General features: G+C 32.8%; 1 protein-coding gene across 1 annotated transcript in view; it reads left to right on the forward strand.

Annotated features, from left to right (window-relative positions):
- LOC149409425 (cubilin-like) overlaps nucleotides 1–16998 on the forward strand; it is a 67128-nt gene extending 50130 nt beyond the window's left edge. The window contains exons 51-66 of the mRNA XM_089649938.1: nucleotides 4656–4796; nucleotides 5507–5678; nucleotides 6454–6648; nucleotides 7290–7416; nucleotides 7533–7759; nucleotides 8259–8485; nucleotides 8808–8970; nucleotides 9447–9673; nucleotides 9832–9909; nucleotides 10630–10777; nucleotides 11381–11544; nucleotides 12020–12185; nucleotides 13041–13181; nucleotides 13562–13653; nucleotides 13855–13960; nucleotides 16886–16998. Of these exons, the coding sequence (XP_089506064.1) occupies nucleotides 4656–4796; nucleotides 5507–5678; nucleotides 6454–6648; nucleotides 7290–7416; nucleotides 7533–7759; nucleotides 8259–8485; nucleotides 8808–8970; nucleotides 9447–9673; nucleotides 9832–9909; nucleotides 10630–10777; nucleotides 11381–11544; nucleotides 12020–12185; nucleotides 13041–13181; nucleotides 13562–13653; nucleotides 13855–13960; nucleotides 16886–16914 (2403 nt within the window). The 3' untranslated portion in view covers nucleotides 16915–16998. The remainder of the gene's footprint in view (nucleotides 1–4655; nucleotides 4797–5506; nucleotides 5679–6453; nucleotides 6649–7289; nucleotides 7417–7532; nucleotides 7760–8258; nucleotides 8486–8807; nucleotides 8971–9446; nucleotides 9674–9831; nucleotides 9910–10629; nucleotides 10778–11380; nucleotides 11545–12019; nucleotides 12186–13040; nucleotides 13182–13561; nucleotides 13654–13854; nucleotides 13961–16885) is intronic.
- The last annotated feature ends 5848 nt before the right edge of the window (nucleotides 16999–22846 follow it).

The raw sequence follows: 22846 nt of genomic DNA on the forward strand, positions 1-22846 counted from the left end.
TAATAATAATATTTGGCTAATTTATATAGCACCGCTTTTGTGAAAAATCACCTCAAGGGTGCTGTACAAATATATTTATTAAATAGTTAATACTAGAACTACTGACTTAAAACTAGTGACTTACCTCTAAGACTAATATCTAAGACTTACGGCTAAGGCCTATAACTACTGTCTTACGACTTAGGCCTAATGGTATAATTTTGACACTCAATTGTCCGGTGTTAACCTCTCAGACAAAGACTTTTATCTACTATGTGTTCCTTTGAGAACTGTCAAAATGTGATAATTTTTGTGTTATTTACGAGTTTTGCTAAAAGCTTCATAACTCACGTTTTGGGAAACGTAGCCTCATTCTAAAAAATGTTTTGGAAAGATTATGAAATCAACTATCGCATTGTGTTGTAATACGTAAATATTTGCCTTTCAAAATATACATTTTATGAAAACGTCAAAAAAATGTAAAAAACAATTATTTCAAAGCTTTGAAAAATGTACTTTTTTCTGAGTATCATAAAGAAATAACACTTTATATATTGAATACCTCAAAATATTAACCGTTCAAACTAAAATATTTTTAATAAATTATTTAGAAACGCAATAAATTATGAACGAACAAGATGACAGATTCAATCGGCTTAGATAATGCAACTCTACGTTCCATAGATATTCTTGAATACAGACGCGTAGCGTTATTCATTATCGATACTCTGTTTTTTAAATCATGGCAATCCGTATACTAGTGATGGAAATAAATCGATTTTTGTAAAATCTCGCGCGTTTATGTGAAAAGACGTTCTAATGTCTTGACCGCTATTATCATATTTACGTCTTTTGACGTTCTAATGTTCTGAGTGGTTAATGGCATGGTATATATTGTGAGATTGAAGGTAATGGGAAGGGGCAGGAGGTGGGAAATAGGAATATTGGGAAGTACCTGGCTATTCAGATCTGTTCACTAAACATGACTATTCGTTAGATTCCATATGGGAGAACCAAATTAGAGATGACTGCCAACAGTTAAGAACAGCTAAGAAAAATACTATATTTTAAGTGTTTGATATTATTGAATTCTTTTCCAATACGGAATAAGAATCCTAACATTCTAAGGGCTTACTTCACAATCATATCAACATGTTCCTCGAAAGTAAGTTTACTGTCAACTCATCAGCAGAACACCTAGGTTAAGAATTTTTAATTTGGGTGTAGGACAAAGTGACGAAATCTTGTGTGTTAAAATTGGATATTGGATAAAGGAGACTGGATGTTGGACAAAAGCGCGCACTTCTACTTTATCCAACGTGTTTGGTATTACAGGAAGATCGGAAAGCATTTCAAATTAATATTATTATTAAATACACTCAAAATAGGTCGGTCATTGAACGTTGATACTTACATACAAATATATATATATAAAACTTTCGAAATACACAATGTTATTATGACCACCCTCTATGGAGCTGTAACGGACGAAAATTTGAAACAATTTGCTAATAAGAGAATGAAATATTATTTACGTGTTTCATTTTCCATCTAAATTTTTATCATTTTCTACAGCGTACATCTTTAGGCACTGTGTGTGTTGAAATCTACCGTAAACCACTAAAATAACTTTGTAAATAGCAAAATCACAAGTGAAGACATTTACTTTTGTGGCGCTAACGAACGAATGTTTGGAATAAAAACAATCACGTGGTTCTTCCGCTGTGCTGCCATTGGCTGTTTGGTCTGTTAGTGTATTACGCCTGCAACGAAGAGTTTGAATTTCACACATAGGCTAAGATAAGGCTTGGATGTTGGATACATTTATTTGAAATGTAATTTATGTTGGATAAACAAGCTCGTAATGTTATTTAATTTTGGTGGACTTAAGACAAACTATGTTTTGAAAACACATTACAAATATTTTTTTCACTTGTATCATATATAAATAAATGCTTTCTAACTGCATACTTAACTTAATTTCGCCAAAAATGGTCTGTTGGACAAAAACAAACTAGAGCGACGTAGTAACATTCAAATAACATTTCGATTCTGGAGGTGGTCTTATATGTCCAGGGTATCTACCTCCTTGTGGGTGTCTGTGGACAATTAGAGTGTCTACCATCCTCGTCATACCATGTTTTATTTAAACCATATTATGTGAAATAACACACACATTCATTTAAAAATACATTTTTTTTTTTTTTTTTTTTTTATTATTTTAATATACATCATAATATGGGTTACATTAATACATACATATTTTGCAAAATATAATATTAAGGTTCATAATAATTCATAATATATTTGCGCATAATCTCTTTTACACAGGCTTTTAACAATATTTACTGCTACATATGCAGCATGAGATCTTGTTCCCTGGGCGGTGTTTATTTTAGAATTAATAAATTCTATTTAATTAAATTAAAATAATAATAATCAACAATGCTTTTTTATGAAAAATTAAAAAATGAGGGAAGGTTGAATGGGAAAATTTCATAATTATATTTAAGACTGCTGTCGAGTTCTGACTCAGAAGATAGGAGATGTTGAACGAAAGGGAGGCAGGAAGGGGAGAGAAGGAATGGAACAATGTCCAATTCTCATTTGAATAAGTGAGGAAATTTATTAGTTGTTTACAAAAGAATGTTACATTTTGTCTTGTGTCCCATGCACAGAATTTTATAGTGGCGACGATGGCAGGGCTGTCAGTTAGTTTATTAATGACTCTGTGTAGTACAACCAGGTCTGACATAATTTTCTCCTCAAAAAGCACTTTTTCTGGCTGTAATAGGATGGTCATATTCGCCAAGAGGTTAAATTTGAAAAAAAAACTATGTCCACTCGCTTACCCAGCACTTTATGAAAAATAGTCAGGATTGTCCCAGAACAAACGAGCAGGCACGCGAGGCGTCAACGCGGTACAGCATAAATTATGTTATTTTCTATGTAAGTGTACGAAGATAACAAACATTTGGTGTAGATAAATAAACAAGCAACATGAACAATTTTTTTAAATCTTTGAAATAGGTAAATGGTTTTTTTATTAATCTTCATGCGAGGCACTAATGTAATTTTTTATCATTATCGTAGATTCATTCTTCTTCTTTCGATTGATACCAAAAACAAAGTCTGCTTGAAGTAATAAAAGTTACAGGACTTCAAACCTATGCAGCTAGAAAATATGACATTTTCGAACTTAACTTAAGGTTCAGTACTCAAAAATGGCCCGGACATCGCTTCATAGTCTACTAAATCAAGCAATGCTACAAATGGTGTTTCTATAAATTCTATACTGGTAGTTAGGGAAATGAATAAGGTTTTCAGTGACAAATAACTTCAAACCGAAATCTCTTAAATTCTATGAAATATGTATACTGCAATGTTTGTATTTTTTGAGTGCTGATCGTTAAATCTCAATGACACAACAAAGTCCTTGAAAGTTGGTTTTTACCTGAGCTTAAAATGAATCAATTCTTATATTTTTGGTATCCAATGAATAAGGATTCTATGTACGTATTATTGGGATGGTCCAATGTTCTGTAGGGAACCCGCTTGAACAACACGGGTGTAAACTGTGCGCCCTATAGTTTAAGCTTTGACTTAAGGAATTCAATACTTCGTTTGTGTGAAAGCACTATGAAACAACACATTTTATTATCTTGAAACTTGCAATAAAAGTAATAGTTAATTTATTGTTGTTTTAAGTAAAAAATAAACTAATGCTTCCGTTAAAACGTTGTTGGTTATGTCTGATGTTATTTATCAATAATGTTCATTTTGTGTGTTTATAATTTTTATTTTGAAATATGGTAATTCTGAAACTATCATCGGAACCATCAGCATGAGATCGCGTGTCAGCAAATGAAATCATATTAAAAGAAAAGATAATTCAATGTCTAAATAAGTTTCATTTCCATGGAGCTGTAAATAAAAATACTACAAAATAAATAAGTGATTAACTCCGAACTGATTTTACGCGCGATTACAATGCCACTTTCGTAGACTTTCACGATTTTCTCGATTTTCACAAAGCGCCAATATTTTGCCGCGGTAATTAAAAATGCAGTGACTTCTTTCAGACTTTTTTTCATGATTTTTTTCCTATTTTTTCCAGCAACTAAAAAACAGGTTAAAAAATATTTTGGAGCCGGGTCTAACTCATTTTTTCAAGGGTTTCAACTCATTTTAAAAGAAATTAAATATCTGATATGAACCCTTTAGTGATCGATTTTTTTCAAATTTTACCTAAGAAATTCCTTCTTCAGACTAGATTTACTCAAAAACGAAAGCTCTTATAAAGTTATATGTAGTAGATTCAACAGTTTTCCGCTTGTATACAATTTTCTGGACCCTGTGTATAATGGTTGAATGGTGCCGGCTCCCGTCTCTCCATTCACTCTTATCCGCAGTGACTAATGACCATGGGTAGTGACTAATGACCATAGGTAGTGACTAATGGCAGTGGGTAGTGACTAATGACCGTGGGTAGTGACTAATAATGTCAATATAACAGGAATAATGTACCACTGAGAAAAGGTTGAAAATAACTATATTAAAAAAGGACTGCATTTAGTAACAGACTAAGGGTTAATGATGCACTGTGCAGTTTCGGTGATGTAATGTTTCAGTATGAAGACACTTATTAATTATGTAATATGTTATTAATCTTACAGATATTTGACTACACGGCAGGAGATTGGAAATCATTGGGAAAATTGTGCGGTCGTAATCTTCCCGATAGTTTTGAATCTACTTCTGATAAGATGAAAGTTCTATTTAGATCAGATGAGGGTGTTAATGGAGATGGCTTCCAGGTAATAATTTCATTTAAATATTCAGTAAATTTCTTATTGTACCGCATCACAAAACTAATGGCACATTTTAAATAGTTTTGATTAAATCCTTAAAATTAGGTAATTTTTTTGAATACATCTATTTGAATTTCACTTTCGTTTTCGGGAATGAATTAATGTAAACCTTGGAAGCGGAAATTATCCCACTTCCCGACATCCGAGTTGAAGCTCGCCAGATAACATCGAGAATGTAGTCAGTACATTCTATCAAATTTTGGTGGTAATCACGTACACACACGTAGACATACGTGCATTTCTCGGAAATCGGATGACATTACAGTAGTCAATATACAAAATAAATGGCGGTCAGTGTTTCTATGAAGGAGCCCCCGTGCCTGAGCTGGTCTCTTAGAGTTACATCAAGCATATCAATGGAAGGCATGTTGGGAAGATTGCTTCCGTTGAAGGAGACTAGATTGTCATTTCAATACCTTTTAGACGTAATCAGACATGATTGGGTCTTTTAAATATTAAATTCGACTAGGTTATTCTTACCCGAAGAGGAAACTCTTTTGTGGTAACTGTCTGTTGTTATCAAAATTATATTTTAATACAAAATTCTTATTTTTCGGTGAATAGACTTTTGTTTTAATTGGATGATGATAAAATATTATCTAGATACAATTTTTTAATTCAATTATTCGTCTTCATGATATAATATGTTTTCGTAGGCTCACTGGGAGCCTTTCTGTGGTGGAACATTTGATGTTGTTGAGACACCAAAAACATTGGTCAGTCCTGGATTCCCCGTTTATGGCAGAAATTTGAGCTGTGTTTACGAATTCTCTGCACAAGAAGGCCAATACATCAACCTTAATTTCACAAAGTTTCTGTTGGAAAACGGTAATACATTTTTTTTCATGTATATTATTGAGAACTGTATTATTTTAGAATATTTTCGGCCTTGACATCTGACATATGACCAAATGGAGAATGCATTATTTGTTCAGAAGTTAACAATTTTTGTATACAGATATTAAAAAAATATAATAATATCTGTCAAATGTACCATCCCATACTAAAATTGTGGTGGTAATTTATGATACAGACAAAATATTAAATTAAAAAAGTAAAAACCAAAGCGAGAGAAATATACTTATCGACTACATGACTGTAGATGGCCCTGCCGGAATCAGGGACATTTTCATGTACATATCTCGATGAAGTAAAGATAGTTCTTCTTGAATATTTCAACCGATGTCAACGAAAAGAAGAATAAGCCACATTTTAAACACGGGTTGAGTACTATTTGGCCTATTTATTATGCATATTTTTTATTTGAATCTTGGGTGCCACTCGTTCAAATACGTATGCGTCAGCCAGGCCATCAGCTTGACTTTCCAAATCACATAACTAACATAATTGTGCATCAACCACGGGTAAAAATATAAAATAATTTTTGGAAAAAAATTGTCTCATTCGCGGTATTGCATAATAAATGATGATGTGGTTATGCAAATGCCCATATTGATGTCTTTGTTTAATGTAATGATAATTTGGTTTTCAGCAGTACTTATTACATAAATGCTTATTTTATTTGCATTTAATAACAAACTTTGTTTGCACTATTAATAAATATATTATTTAAAGAGTATTTTTTTTAATATTTGTCTTCTAGCTCACAATCAGAGATGTCAATATGATAATGTAACTTTGGAGCAAGCAGAATCCTACTTCATGGATGTAGAACCAAGTATATTCTGTGGCTCTCAATCTCCAGGCTACGTGCGAATGAGAAATCACATCACAATGAAATTCAAAACTGATTTGTTTATTCAGAGGCCAGGTTTTGCTCTGCAATACAGCATTGACGGTAAGCAAACAAGCCGCGAGTGCGGATGTAAAAAGTGCATTCTACTAGAAAGGGCTACACATGGGCGAGGTCTGGTTAAAACGGTAGATATAAAAAAATTGTAACTATATAATATCTGAGTCCTATTGGAAAGGAATATGATTGCTCCGCGATATATGGGGGACCCTTGTGACCCCCTTTTGGGTGATATGTGATTTTTACCTTCAGGTATGTAAAGGTTATTGATAGTCGCAATCCTTTCCAAAGTGTTAACTGTTGAAGGCCGGAGTGTACAACAAAACATTTTAGTGGAACCTACAGTTTTATTAGCCCATATGATGCTGATTTTGGTTTTCATACATTTTTCGCATTATTAAGGTCAAAATCGCATCGCATATTATTCTAAAAAGGATAATATTAGAATGCTCGCATGTTCTCCAGAGACCCATCGGCGTTCCACAGGCTAAACCAAGCATTTCTACTCCCAAGTCCTAATCATTGGAAAAATTAAACGTTAACGAATGTTTCCAATTTTCATGGAATTATTATGCTCCCCTATTATTAAAGTTGAAGTCCGATATGTCTTTCACTGTAGATAATTTCAATGTGTTAATTTTAACAAATCAGTTTTTAAATGAAAATTACTATGTTTTATTTTACAGTTTGCGGGGCTTCCATAAACACAAGTCAGCAGATTCACTCACCAACTGACAATAATTTTAAATATCATCAAAATGTTGACTGCATTTGGAATATAACAGCTCCTGAAAATAAACTTGTTGTTGTGAGGTAAAATTATACTATAATTATACCTAGTACTCATACATTATGAATGTACGTATAATAAATCATGGAATACTTTTAAAAACTATCAGATCACTCACCATTATTTAATGTTTTTAAAGGTTCAAATCGTTTCTTTTGGAACACAGCATGGATTGTGGTTTTGACTCTCTGTCGGCATACGAGGGGAGTGAAGTGGACCCAATGAAGCGTTTGGTTAACCTGTGTGGAGACTTAACAAACCTCCTGCCGGTTATCAAATCCAGTGGAAATTCAATGATTTTGAAATTTGTAAGCGACAGTAGCAATGAAATGGGTGGATTTACAGCTGATATTACATTTACTATCGGTGAGTGAAATATCACTACACATATATTTACATATCTTCAGCACTACAACCCTTGAAGAGTTTTATCCACCTCCAGGAAACATTAACTCCTGCCTGTCTTCTGTCTTTTTCTCCAATTCCGTGCTTAAGGCTACTGTATTGGCCTCCATACAATCCAGTTATCTAGGCTCAGACTATTACTAGGCTCGACCTCTTCTAGGATAGCCTTGCTTCCTTTCTGTCTTGCCCAGCAGAGAAGTTTCAGTTTTATGAAACTTTTATTGACGGGTGAAATTATATTATCAATGTTCAATCAGCTGCTAACATTTTGTTTTGTCTGCCTCCTGTCCTTCTCAAAGAATACATGATATGATTGACTGAGTGTAGCGAAGTCCTGATTTTACTTGACCACTTTGCATTTTGTGTATCTGTAATTTAGCTGGTCAATATGGTAGCCGTGTTTGATAGTATCTTTTATTTCGGCAAATATGAATCCCACTGATTGGTTTATAATTTTTAGGTGAAGAGCAGGGCTGTGGTGGGAACAAAGTAGCCACCAATGAGAATACCGAATTAAAAATATTCCCGCATCCCTCGTATGAACCCTTCCTTGACTGCCATTGGACCATCAAGGCACCAGTGGACAACATAATAAGGCTGAAGTTTTCCGAATTTAATATCTCGTACTGCTCTGAAGTTTACCAAAAAACCGTTAAAAGAATTGACTGCTCCTGTGATTTCTTGGAGGTTTGTTATAATTGTATCTTTATTGTGTAAGAACATTTTGATAAAAGTCATTCCCAAATACTGCATAATTTGATGTTATATACTTGAAACTTTAATATAACTTTAATATTAACTTTATACCCTCCGTATTCATAAACCTAATGGTTGGAATAACTTACTCTTGAAATGTAACCAATTTAGTTAGTTTTAATCTTTGCTTATTTCAAATTTACTCTTTGAAAAACTGGGATAAGAAATTGTATTCATTTTTATACTTATCAAATACCAAATATATCATTGTGAATGATCTGAAAATGTTATGCAATGTTTATTTATTTGGCAGATCCATGATGGTCCTGGATTCCACTCCCCTTTGATTGGACGCTACTGTGGGGATGCTATCCCCAGTGAAATAGTATCCTCCAGCAATGTCATGTGGATTTGGTTCAAGTCCGATGGAACATTATCCAACACTGGTGTCACATTGTCTTATGATGCAATGCCTTGTAAGAACCTTCTTTATTATGTAGATTTTTTAAACATTTTCAAAAAAATTTGACATAGTCTTCTATAGGTAATCAGGTTCCCTTTTGTATACATATAAGCTACTGTATATTTACGTTTTTTTTTTAATATAACATGCTAAACCAAATGCTTCAAAAATGATTATCCAGAATTTCAGATGAACTGCGAAAAGACGATAAGTATGTACATATATATTTGTAATTATTGCCTATTTAATCATCTTTTTTCATTGCACATATTTTATAATTTAATTTGTCTTTATTTTGTAGTAAGTAGGTACTCCATATATTATTTTGTTGTATGGTAGTATTCAACTAGGCCTTTATTTTTACAAGTGACAGCTGTTTCGCTGAAGGTATATCAAATAGGCCAGTTTGATGGTACCTTCGAAAAGCAAAATGGCTGCCACGCGTTAAAATAATAGGTACATAATAACCAACATATCTACGTGGTTTAGCTCCCTGCGGACCAAATACTCTGATATCTGGAAAAGAAATTAAGGAATTGATTTCACCCGGATACAACCAAGGTGTGGTCACCAAAGGAATCAGATGTAAATGGGTGATAAATTCAATGACCCAAGGAGAAGGAATTCACATAAAATTAATTAATGCTGATCTGGAAGGTCCTACAATTGCAACACGGCAGTGCTTGTTGGAAAAATTAGAAATATCAGACATGAAGGTACGTATTACTATTCTGGAAACATTATTATGCCTTATATCTCTTCAAGCCTTACCTCATCCTTTCATAACCAAATATTTCAGTATGTAGCACTTGATGATGCGAAGTGTGCACTTAACATGGTTATAAGTAACTCATTTTATTTTCTTATTTTACAGTATAACTTTGTAGACGATTCGACAAGTAATTTGATAATAGCAGGCCAGTCATTGGCGACCAATCGTTACATGGCTAGCGTAAGTACTACTTCCTTAGCAAACTTATTACTTGGCGTGCTGGCAGACTCGCCCCTTTTACTGGCCGGTTTTCTTCGGCCGGTGCTGAATTGTACGGCAATATACACAAGGTGGCACATTTACATCGGTCCCAGCCCGAGACCGTTGCAACATGCAAACCGGAAGCACGGGGCCTCACTGGCAGAGAGTAGACGTGTTGCTTTAAAAAATGAACTGTCACGTGCTGGTAAAATGGCAAATAATGTTATAACAAATCTTAAATATAAAATCTTTTTCACAATGATGTAGTATTATTTAAAATCAAAAAGCTTGTTACAAAATACATATTAAAAATTATAACAATCACATAGGTAACAAAAGAATTGACTTTCCATTCAAAGATGAACAATTGTAAACAAATGCAAAGACAATTTAATATGATCTCCTTTGAAGCTTACAGTAACTAGTTTCTCATCTGTAGGATCGATATTCTCACACACATAGTTTTTTTCTTTAATTCTGTTATAACATTCAATATTCCATCATGTGTGTTCAAATTTGAGCATATCTATGGCGAAAACCTCCCGGCAGCCAGAGTAGTGTGCCATCTCATTGCTTGGAGTAGATGACAAAAATATTTCATAAAATTACTTTTAATTTAGATATTTTCCAATATTATCACTTTCTTACTATTACTTTATTTTAATTTATTAAATAAATGTAAAAAAAATATGTTTACAGAGCTATCCTAAAGACTTTGAATATGCATTTTGTGGAAACATGTCTACTTTCAACATTTACTCTTTCTCGGATAAAATTGCCGTAACTCTTACAACTAGTTTGACTGCACCAGACCACAAAGGATTCAAGCTAGAATATTCCGCTCCAGGTAACAATGCTTGTTATATTTATACTTATTGTAATGTTTTCATGAACATGATAACCTACCCGGTATGGTTCACAAAATCAATTATTGACAAAATAAAAATCAAGGAAGAGCATTGCAGAAAGTATAGAGTGCACAAAAAGCAATCAGACTACTTATTGTTTTCTGCGATGCGATCCGAGCTCAAAAAAGATATTGTCATAACTAAACGACAATATTTAAACAGAATTCAGGACAAGATTAAAGACAATGTCAAATGCTTTTGGGATTTTATAAAATCACAGAAAGCTAACTCCAGGTCACACAACGGCCTGAATAGTGGAGACAAATTTATAACGGACTCAGAATCTATCTGTCAGAAATTTGCAGACTACTTCCAATCTGTGTATGATAGTGAAACCCCTAATCTTAGTACAGATTTTACGCGAACAGAGGTCCCATGGAACTTAGGTAACATTTCCCTAAGATTAACGAACCCAACAGAGGTAGAAGCTTATGTTTTCCATGCACTTCCCTATAAAAAAATACATAATGTGCCGTAATATATGCACCTACATATAAAAATGTTTATTAGAAGTTAAAACCAATAATATTTTTAACTTTCAGGCTGTTCTCGTAATTACAGCGAGCCGTTTGGAAGAATTGTAAATTTCAATTCGGAGGCTCTATCATGCTTAGTTACAATTCAAACTCCAATAAATACAACAATCTCTTTATACTTGCACAATGCTGTTGTTACTACCTCCGACTGTGAGAGGGATTATATAGAGGTAAGTTTTAATTTATAAAATATATAGCATTTTGTTTTATTATGTGAAACATCTTTTGGCGCGCCCAGGAGTGGTTAAACTGGCTCTTGCGTAGCAAGCGCGGCAAGACGGGATGTCCCTCTTGCATGTAGGATGTCGGCTCTTTCCGCCCGGCTGCCAAAACTCTGTGCAGGGAGCTTGCATTGTTTGCACTGCTTCATTTTTGTATATTAGTGTGAATTAAAGAATAATGTCAAAATTTAGAACTTAACGCCGTTTAGATTTTTAAAACATTGCAAGCGTTTTAAATATGAGTGACAGTGACATTAATAGTGTTATTGACAGTGAAAATGAAAAATCATCACATGTAAACTCACTGCTCCCTGTTAAAAATAAAAATGATTTTCAATGTTTGACATCTGCCAGGCGTCACATGATGCCATTTTTTTTGTTACTATTATTTGTTTAAAAATTATTGTTTTATTTTACTTTACAGATCAGGGATGGTGTTTCTGAAAATTCACCTATCATCAGAAAAATTTGTGGAGTAGAAAACCCAATGCCTATATTTTCAACCAGCAATGCACTAAGGATACACACCGCTCATGATAGTTCCTTTGTGTACCTGTCTTCTGACATGTTTTATACAACAACAGATAAAGGTTTGCAAATTTTTGAGTACATGTTTTCAATTACTCCCCGCCATGAGTTGCTGTAGCTCAGTCTGTCTGTGCTGATAGAGTAACACTAGTGCGTGTTGATATATCCAACAGTTGTATCCAACAGATGGAACTGTTTAAAAAAAAAACGCTTGTTTGTCCAATAGATGGCGTTGTTTTTAAAAATAACATGTGCTTGTGAGATCTATATAATCGTTATCGCGATTTTCAACCATTGAAAATAACTCCAAAGTTGATGCAACTATGATGATTATTTCTAGTAATTTATCAATTCCAAAAGAATGTTTAGTAGGAGTTAAATAACTGAACAACTATTCAAAATTTCGCAAAATATCGTTCACGGGATGTAAACTCTTAACCCTTTTTGTTTATAAGGCACCAATACATCCAAAACAATGGGTATACAGCCAGTTGAATCGTTGAATAATATTTGCACTTAGGCATTATATTGATGCTAATTTTTTTCAATAATGTTGGACGATGAAAGAATATAAATATTATTTCCAACGGCTTGTTATATTTTGATATAGTACTATGATATTTGTATATATATGATATGTCTATATATATGACAAGTGCATCAGAAAAATATCTATTCATATAATTTAATCCTCATGCGTGTCTTTTTTTATTATATTTTCTCCTCTCTCTGTTTATTTTGTTTATATTTATTTATTTTAACTTATACACATATTTGTATATACGTACGTTAATCTATAATATGTTTACTATTTATACAATATAGCTATGTTCTATTGGTCACCATGCCGCCGAGTGTGGTGGTTTAATGTATCAGTTCTTTGAAATGTCTTGTAATTAAACTTAATGTATTTTCAGGAAGGGGTTGCGGAGGAACACTATTTGATCAGATTGGATTTGTGTTCAGTCCCATGTATCCTGAACCCTACAGAATAAATGGTATCTGTGAATGGATTATCAAGACACCATATGGAACCAAGATGGAACTAGGATTCAGTGGTGCGTATTAATTTTATGAACATATATAATTTATTTTTAATTTTAAAAGATACCAGCACAGGCATTTTCACTAAGCATAAAGTTAAAGGGGGTTAAGTTAGTACCAGCTATGAATATCTAACTCAAACAATCCTGCTGCTAAATGAGCAATTTACAATCTAGTTTATCAATAATCTTTGATACAATTAAATCAATATGTAAAACGTTGGTATTCTGATACTTTGATCCAAAATATCAAATACTAATCTGAAGATTGTTAATTCGTATCACTTCAAAAACAATAGGAATGCTGTAAATTTAATTTGAAAAGAGATTAAATTGAAGATATGCCTATTTATTTACGAGTTTATTCTGAGAAAAAATATATTGTTTTTTTACAGTGTTCAGTATGGGATCCCCCGCTCTCTGTGCTACAGACTACATTGAATTGATAGATAACCAGGATAATGTTATCACCAAATACTGCGGTGCAGTAAGTAAAATTCTGTAAATTATCAATTTTTGCTTTTGTAGATTACATAAAGGTCATTTGGTATTTAGATAATCTAAAAATGACATAAATAGCATTAAACTATCCATAGATTTATAAAAAATAAAAATATATTATATAGTAAATAAGTTTTGTTCATGATAATTTTATGGTATGTAAAATCTTTTTTATTTGCTTTTTTAGGATAAACCAGCTATCCATCGGGGTTCAAATTACTTGAGACTGGTTCAACATTCATCAATAAATGGTAACGGAGGATGGACGGCACAATTCAGATCTGTGAAAGATGGTAAGTTCACAATATATCACCAATGTAATGACAATTCTCTTACAATATTAATTTGTTATCATTGTTTCAAAGTAACGTAAAAGCTTTTGCAAAATATGATAGTTTCCATGCAAACGCTGTTATCTCGGATATGGTTTAATTATTTCTTAGCCAATTAATTTGGACTGAATACAGGTGACTATATTATACTTAATAATATTCAATAGTCCATTATTAAAAAAAAATAATCTGAGCTGAAAATAAATTCAATTTAAAATTAGCTATATTTAATGGAATATTCCGCTCATGTAAATATGGGAAAATATTTTCATTTTTGATAAATACCAAAAATGACAAGCAAAAATGCCAACTTCCCGGAGCCTGTCCATGACATTTCCGATTTGGGGCAACATTTAGGGTCTCTCCAAAGAGCGATATTGAGAGTATCTTCCATTTGAACGAGTTGCAATTATACTTTTTTGGTGAATTAACCTTCTCATAATATGGCATTATATGATGGGGAAAAATCTTACACAAACACTTTCCACAGATTAATAATAAAAACCATATACATATAACTGAAGGCCTCTGTGGTTGAGAGGTTATAATCCTTGGCTTCAAATCCCCATTTACACATCCAAGCTCAGCTTAATAATTTATGAGGCCTCTCAGAAGCTGGGCGTACTGTACAGGGCCCGCAGATACTTTGATAATAGTACACAACTGCTGACCCTGTACAAATCGCAAGTGCGCCCTACTGTCGAATTTGGCAGCCATCTCTGGTCCGGAGCCCCTAAATACCTGAAAAAAACCCTTGACTCTGTGCAAAAACGGGCGGTCCGTTCGATAGATTCCCCAATCTTAACAAACGGACTGCAATCTTTAGAGCACAGGCGTCAGGTAGGTATGCTGTCCTTGTTCTATCGGTATTACAATGGAAGATGCTCTGAGGAACTAGCGTCATTGATCCCTTCGGCACCGGTGCGTAGTCGGGATACACGCCAAATGCGCGCCCAACATTTGTACACGGTTGACATTTGTCACATGAGAACGGGTCGCTTCTACGATTCGTTCTTAAGTTCAACAGCTCGGCTGTGGAACGAACTGCCGGCCTCTGTGTTTCCTCCCTCCTACAACATGGGACTCTTCAAGACCCATGTTCACTCCTTCCTCTCCAAAAAAAGAACCTCCACACAGCATCCCCAAAGATGACATAGGCCCTGAGGGAAATTATTTTCTTCAAGGCCTCCTGTGTGGAGTTAATGTAAAAAAAAAAAAAAATGAGGGTTCATATTATACGTATTATAAAAAAACATTTCTACTAGTGATGAAGTCTAATTATACACATATTTTTAAATAAATCTATTTGAATTTTACTTTTCTTTGAATTTCGCTTTCCGACATCCCGTCGTGCTGAAACTCAGCAGATAAACTCATTGTAGATGACAATGCATTCTATCAACTTTTGGTGTCAATTTGGTGGACATATACGCATTTCTTTTAACGCAGTTAACGCATTAACACAGCACATTTATATATACTAAATAAATATCGGTTCTACCCAATCGGTTCAATCCAATGGCTCAGTTGTCTCCAGTCCCTGGGGAGGAAGGTTCAATCCTCAGACAAAACCAAAAATAAATAAAAATTGTATTATTTAAAAAAAAAATAATAATAAATATGAATAAAACTAGATATATTATAGAAAAAAAAACTTTGTTTTTGCAGGTTGATTTTTTTTTAAATGATAACATTTCTTTTTTGAATAATTATACATAAAAAACAATTATAATATGTATACATTGTAACCCACGCTGGGAATCGAACCCACAACCTCAATGTCCCAGTATATCAGTCACTCCGTATCCTCAATGTGCAACACTCCTCATATTGGATGTTGATATTATTAATTGATAATCAATCTAAAATAGACAAATAGTCTGGTAAGGTATTATATAAGGAATTTTTCAACGCCAGGACAGTGTTTTCAGCAGTTTGCTGGTCGTAATCTCAAAAATAGTGCATTCACTCCAGCAAAACAAATACTATTTAAAATTAGTATCCTAGCGTATGCTGATTGAAGTGGGGAACTTTATCATAAAATCAACTCGTAAATTAGCCTGCCCAAAACATTTGACATTTTGAAAGCTCTATATCTCCTGATGATGTAGGAGCATAGATATACCACTCATGCTGCATAGAAAATAAAATCAAATCGTAGACAATACGTGTAATATGCTGATATCTAGGCTTTCGACCTATATAAGGATTGTTTGAATCAACCGATATACAGGGTCATAGTCAAGCCATAGCCAAGGAGTTTAAATCTTCTGCAGAGGTCACCATGACTCCATATGGTCCCACTTCTCTCCTTGCCCACATTGAAAGTTCATTGCTTATTCAGTTATTTAATTTACCTTTGCCAACAAGATTCCTTAGTTTTACAAATAATGCTGTATCTCATTAATTTAATAATTATTGTCTAATAATCATAAAATTTTCTCATGTTCAGTCACGCTATACACAGGGTGTAACAGCACTTACCCTGAAGATTTTACCAGCTATTCCTGAACATATTTTAAGTAAAAATGTAGATGACATTTTGCTGTTTTCTTCTAATATTTTTTTTATAATTAGTACACCACGCAACTTAATGGTGGGTTACAGCCTAGTAGGTCACCTGACACGCACTCTGTCTCATTCTGATAGCACGGTAACGGGGTAGAATGTGTACCACGTGATCCCGTTGCGCGTGTAGCAATGTGATCAGTAGCGATATGTGAAAGAAACATTTTTTTTTACCTAATTCAAAAAAATATCATCAGCAAAGTGATGTCTAAGTTTTTACTCTTTATATTATGTTGTGTTTTATAAATTATATGAGTAAAGTAATTCAATTTAGAATACTAAACATTATAAGTTTAATAATCAAACCTTTTTTTTCAGATTCTCAACTGGATGAAGAAGTCACGTAATTTAGATAAAATTATTTAAAAAATGTTACGGAAGAGATATAAACTTTACGTAAAAAATATGTAAAAAAAAAATTGTTATTTTACCAAAAATATCATTGATTGGTTGAAAATTAAATAATTAAAAACATTGTTTGATTCAAAATATATTTTTTTATTTATAAAGTTACAAAAGATACTGATTACAAAATATATTTATTTCAAAACGTACTAATTATAAAATACATTTATTATTAACTTATAAAAACTACTAATATTTAAAAAAAAAAAAAGAAGTTATTACAAAATAGTTTTGTATTTACACATCTGCCCTGATGATGGACACCGTAATGATGTCTGAAACGTTAGCTAATGAAGGATGTAGCTCAAAACGACATAATAACCCAAACCAAACCCATAAAATTCTATAACAATTGATTTTATTTTTATTTGGATTATTATATCGTTTAATATATCCATTTTAGTATTTGGAAAACACAGTATCCACTGTCATAACAATGTTCAAATTATTTAAAATATATGGGTTCGAACTTAGAAAACAATTTTTATGTATGTATGTATTGTATATAATCAGAAGAGATAATATTTTTATGTTAATTATAGATTAACTTATCTAGCAAACAAAAGTGTTGGTGGATTTATTGTAATATAAGATATTAATTTATTTATATACCTGCACATCATTATTGATAATTATTTCAAAATGATTATAATGTCCAACCAAATGCAAATTCCTAGAAGAGTTAAGATAACAATATTTAAGTTATTTTTTTATCAATGTCACTTATCACAAACAACATAAACACAAATGTTTCTGCATGAAAATGTATCATTAATAAATTTTCTTTGTTTCACAAATACATAAATGGGATAAAACTTAGGGGGTATAATAAATCTATAACACCTTGGGGGTGTTTACATAGTTCTTGTTGTAGATGGTACTTAATATTTTTTCTTTAATACCTGGTCATCTCAAATGGCTAAATAATTCAACAATTTATTTAATCTGGTAGACACCCGTTCTGTTCTGAAGTGGGCCTATCTCACTTTACCGTAACCATTATTTCCATGTATCTACAAGTTTTCTCATATTAGAATTATCAAAACTCACATTTAATGTTTTCTTTTGGGTGAGACGTAACCAGGTATTAAAATGACGATAATAATGATTATTATATATGCAATGTGAATAAGTAAGTACATCCATAGATAGTAATATAAATTTTATATCATTTGGAATTCTACTCATAATGCATCGTGTTTCACGCTCATACCACAAAACTATTCATTTTAGTGCTATGAGCGTGAAACACATATAATTACTACTTAATCAAACAGCCATACTTATTTTTTTATCAAGCTCAATAAAATGATATAATTAGCATTTTCAAAATGATAGCATGGAATAATTTTATTTTTTAAATTAAACGGAAGCTGAATGATACACATAAGAAACTCGGAAGCATCTCTTCCTATAATCGTAAAAGAAATATCTCCTTGTCTCACGAAATTCTTCAAACGGGTTGGTTAAAGAAAACAAAGTCCTGACAAACGGAGTTCTATGGAAGTCATCGTTAATGGCATTGAACACTCTGTCGATGGTCCTGATGTATTCCTCGATCTGGTTGAGTGGCATCGAGGCAATAAGGTTATGCCGGGGATCCCAAAAGAAAGGAATGTTTCGTTGCCTCAGCCTTTCCTGTATTTTCCTCAACACGTGCATGTATAAATAACTCAGTCTATTATTCCAAAAGTGCTCATTGTGAACAAATATCTCCCAGAGTATCACGGTATTAATGAAATATGGTCTGATGTAGTTCATTCTATAAGAAAAGCATATCTGCCTTATGAACCTCATTATGTGAATCACATTCGGGTGGTAGAAAAGAATTTCGTTTTCTTGTGCAGGAAACACCATCTGCCAAAATCTTTCGCTGTTTCTGTAATTCCTGTTGAAAGTTTTCTGTGCAACTGCAAACCACTCTTTTGCCTGAAATAAATCTGCATAGTCTATTTTGGCGGTTTCCGGCCAGCTGGGATACTCAAATGTGAAACAGGGAAGCATGTCAATTTCAATTTTGAGGTCACCGTCGCAAACCAGCTGAGCAATAATAGAGACAGATTGGGTTGACCTACCAACTGACATTACATACCTGTTGACTCCACAACATAGAATAGGATCCCCTTGTTCATTCCTTAGTTCATCAAATACAGAATTCAATTTTTCTTTCAGCCATTGGGTGATCAAAGTCTGTGTTATGAATCCTCGTCTGTCAATCCATCTTTCGATTGATTGATATTGCGTCCAGTTCTGTTGGTTCCTGAGGGCTTGTAGTCCTTGAATCTGTAGCCTCACATGGCCAGGCAGAGGGCAGTTCAAGACATTCACTTTCACTTCCCTTGGTAACATCATGCAGAGCATCTTGTGAGACTGATTCGGGGTGCTGCTTATCTCGTCCCCGGAATAGCTGAATTCTCCCTGGTTGGGAGTAAGGAAATAATCTGTTTGCCTCAATCGCCTATTCATCTCGTAGAACACCTCATTAAAGGCATCTCTCTCCCTTGTTATGTCGATTCTCGGTAGCTCCATTGTTTACAATATCAACGTTTTTTTAAATTTCTACATAAATATCACTTTACTGAACTTTTATGTCACGTCCGTATTCAAATGAGAACTGAATGGAACTGATCCAACATAAACAAAATACCATAACATCTAAAACAAAACTTTTATCAACAATAATAATAATTTATCAATAATGCACGTCCATTCATGATTCATGCGTCATACCAAGGGCGAATTGGGCTTTGTATTGTTATCATTCAGTTTATTGATAGTACTGGCGGAAATATAACGTAAACTAAATAAATAAAACTGTAAACTTCACAACTTTCTAAACTACTGAAAGTAACCACTAATTAGCTGCTTCGATTACCATTTAGTAAAGAGTGACTTTATCTTATAGTCTTATAAGTGAACTTTTCTATGAATACCACGACTTTTGAGCAGTGCTTCTCAAACTTACAACATGCTTGTATTGCTCATAGCTCATACCAATAGGTAGGTAAATGGGTTCCCCAAATATAACTAAGTAGGTAAAAATCACAGACATGAATATATAGACTAGAAATTAAAGGTGAGGGGTAAAATCAACTGTTGAAGTTGATTCGTCAATAAATCAATCTGACAGTAGGTATATAGGCATCTCGCATTTTTTTTTATTCTACGTTTAATATTCTTTTTCGTTCAACGTTGTTGTGACAAAGCCGACATGGAGTCTGGTTTAAGACCGTTTTAACCAAACAAAAGCCATGGTAATAAGTCAAGTTTTTCTCTGTTCTGCCCTAACGCGCTGCGTAATATTTACGCAGCGCGTAAAACTGTTAGTGTAAGAAACAAATTCTATATAGGGATGGAACTCCCTGATGTCGTAGTATTATGCTCCTACATGTCGTGGAGAGTTTATTCAGAATGTTATGGGTTTCTCGATTTACAGAACTCTGCCATTTTCATATGTTTTATAATTTCTAGGTAGGTTCCAAATTATTTTCTAAAAGAGCGCGGGCACGGATAGTATTATGTTATTGGTCATGGAAAAGTGATGTGTGTAAGAGAGACGGGTTAAGCGGGTAACGCACTCTCAAAATTTTGCAAGGGAATTATAGAAATTGCAGTACTTCCTAAAACCAAACGTGAAAAAACGTCGTATTATTGATACATTTTAATGTACAAAATAAATGTCGGTCCTACCCGATCGACATCTGGTGAGGTTGTTAGCGTGGTTAAATCTAGTCCCTGGGGAGGAAGATACAATCTTTAGTCAAACTATTTTTATACTATGTTTTAAAAATAATTTAAAATAGATTTATTAGAGTAAAAAACATTATTATTTACGGGTCGGTTTATTATATCTATTGTGCTTCTATAAAAGCTAACAATTATATTGATTTTACGTCTGTAAGTAGTGTGTTGACTTTATAAGTTCAGTTCAATACTTTATTTTCGATTAATGACAACTTTTTTATCTGTGATATATTTAAGTTCATAGTCTGTATCAGTGCTTTTAGCAGAAAAAATATACAAAATTAGGGATATAAGTCAACGATACAAATAACAGGCAAGGGAAAGACGATGAATTATAATATTACCAAGTTTCTCAAAAAATCCTTAAAAATCCAGAATATACCAAACATTGAACTTCATGCAAAGTATTGTTTGTTTAGTATTGTATTATTTTAATATTATTGGAAGCAGAGGCTTGCGGCCTCACCTGCCGAACATTCACATTTTCCGTACACAGCAGAAGTAAAATTATTCCAACATCCTCGTAAAAACTACAAAAAATATAAAACGATTACGGGATTGTTTGATTAATGGAATATTATAAATATATATTTTTCTATTTTATGTCTATTATTTTTTTATGTAGACTTAGAGGAACATGTTTCACATCAATGAAAGTTTTCGTGCTTTACCTATATTTTTTAATTTTTTGTCAAATAAGGAAAGTGGGTATTGCATTGCATTACCCCCACCTTCTAGAATATATTCATGTTATATAATATATATATGTCCATAACCATATGTTTTCCGTGAAAAATATGGTATTTTTCAAATACAAATAATAAATTTCCCGTGTAACACGTAAATTGTATTATTTTGAATCTTTTGTAAAATATTAACTAAAACAATAAACGTCTATAATTAGATAAAACCGGTTCAAGAAATTCCCCATTCCCGAAATATATAGTATGTTTAAATGCCTAAACATTTTATAGAAAACATAGTTTTGATGACATTTGAAATATTAACATTTCCTTAAAATATGTCCTTAAAACAAATTTTGTTAAATAAACTGTATTTTATTTCGAGAACCTTCTTGTGGAAGTTTACCTGCACATTTTATGATCAGGTTCAGACTCATTTTGGACCGCTCAGATAGTTTCTGTTTGACCATAATAGTCTTGCCTGCCAGGAGATTCGTAATTACTAGACAGAATCTCTTCAGGTATAAACCAAGAAATGATATACGGAAGCATTCTATTATATGAATTGTTAAACTACGTAAAATTCAAACAAATCAATTGATACCTTCAACTCAGACCTTTACACTGTTTTTTCAATTATGAAATAAACTAACTTCTTTATTTTTTGGAATTACTTTTAAAGGTCATACCCACCAAATATTTAATCATTTAAGAAGATGATAATAACAGTAAATCTAAACGAAACATGAAACAGAAGATAACACGGAAAATAAAAAAGGTAACGGTTTACAACTGGGAATCGAATATTCTATTACTTTACATACATGTTTAACCGTTTGGGAAACACTGTATGGTAGAATGAAAGCCAGAGTAGAGTGGCAGTGTTGCCAGATGCATGGATACCAGTCACGACAAATATGTGCTTATGAGTTAATGCCATCATTTACACGGACTGCGCGGGGAAATCCATATTTCGGAAAAACATGTAGTATGTATTTCTTGAACTTTTTCGTTTCGCAATATCTCTTATATATAATTATATTTGTCAATAGATAATATGTATTAAATTCAATTAACGGATCGTGAAAACTGAAATAAAAATAATCAAGATTACCTATTCTAAAAAATCTTCACCTCGTCTCATGTAAAATACGCTTCATACAAACAAGAATCTGAAAACTTTTTGTTTGTATGAAGAGTATTTTATCTTTTTTTACTTTAGTCTTGTATCTTTTTTTACCAAAATAGATTTTTTTATCTGTTTAATTCAAAGAAAAAATATACTTTTAAGGCCTGTACCTGGGGATTTAAATGATTTATATGTAAGATTAATAAAAACAGTAGTATTCAATGCATTCAAAATGTAAAAATCAGAGATTTCTTACAATCAAATTGAAAATTTCTCAGATTTATAAGAAGTATATAAAAAAACAAATGTTAAAACTAC

This window comes from Hesperophylax consimilis, chromosome 31, assembly GCF_061612785.1.
Source record: "Hesperophylax consimilis isolate HC1 chromosome 31, BYU_Hcon_1.0, whole genome shotgun sequence".
Taxonomy (NCBI): Eukaryota; Metazoa; Arthropoda; class Insecta; order Trichoptera; family Limnephilidae; genus Hesperophylax; species Hesperophylax consimilis.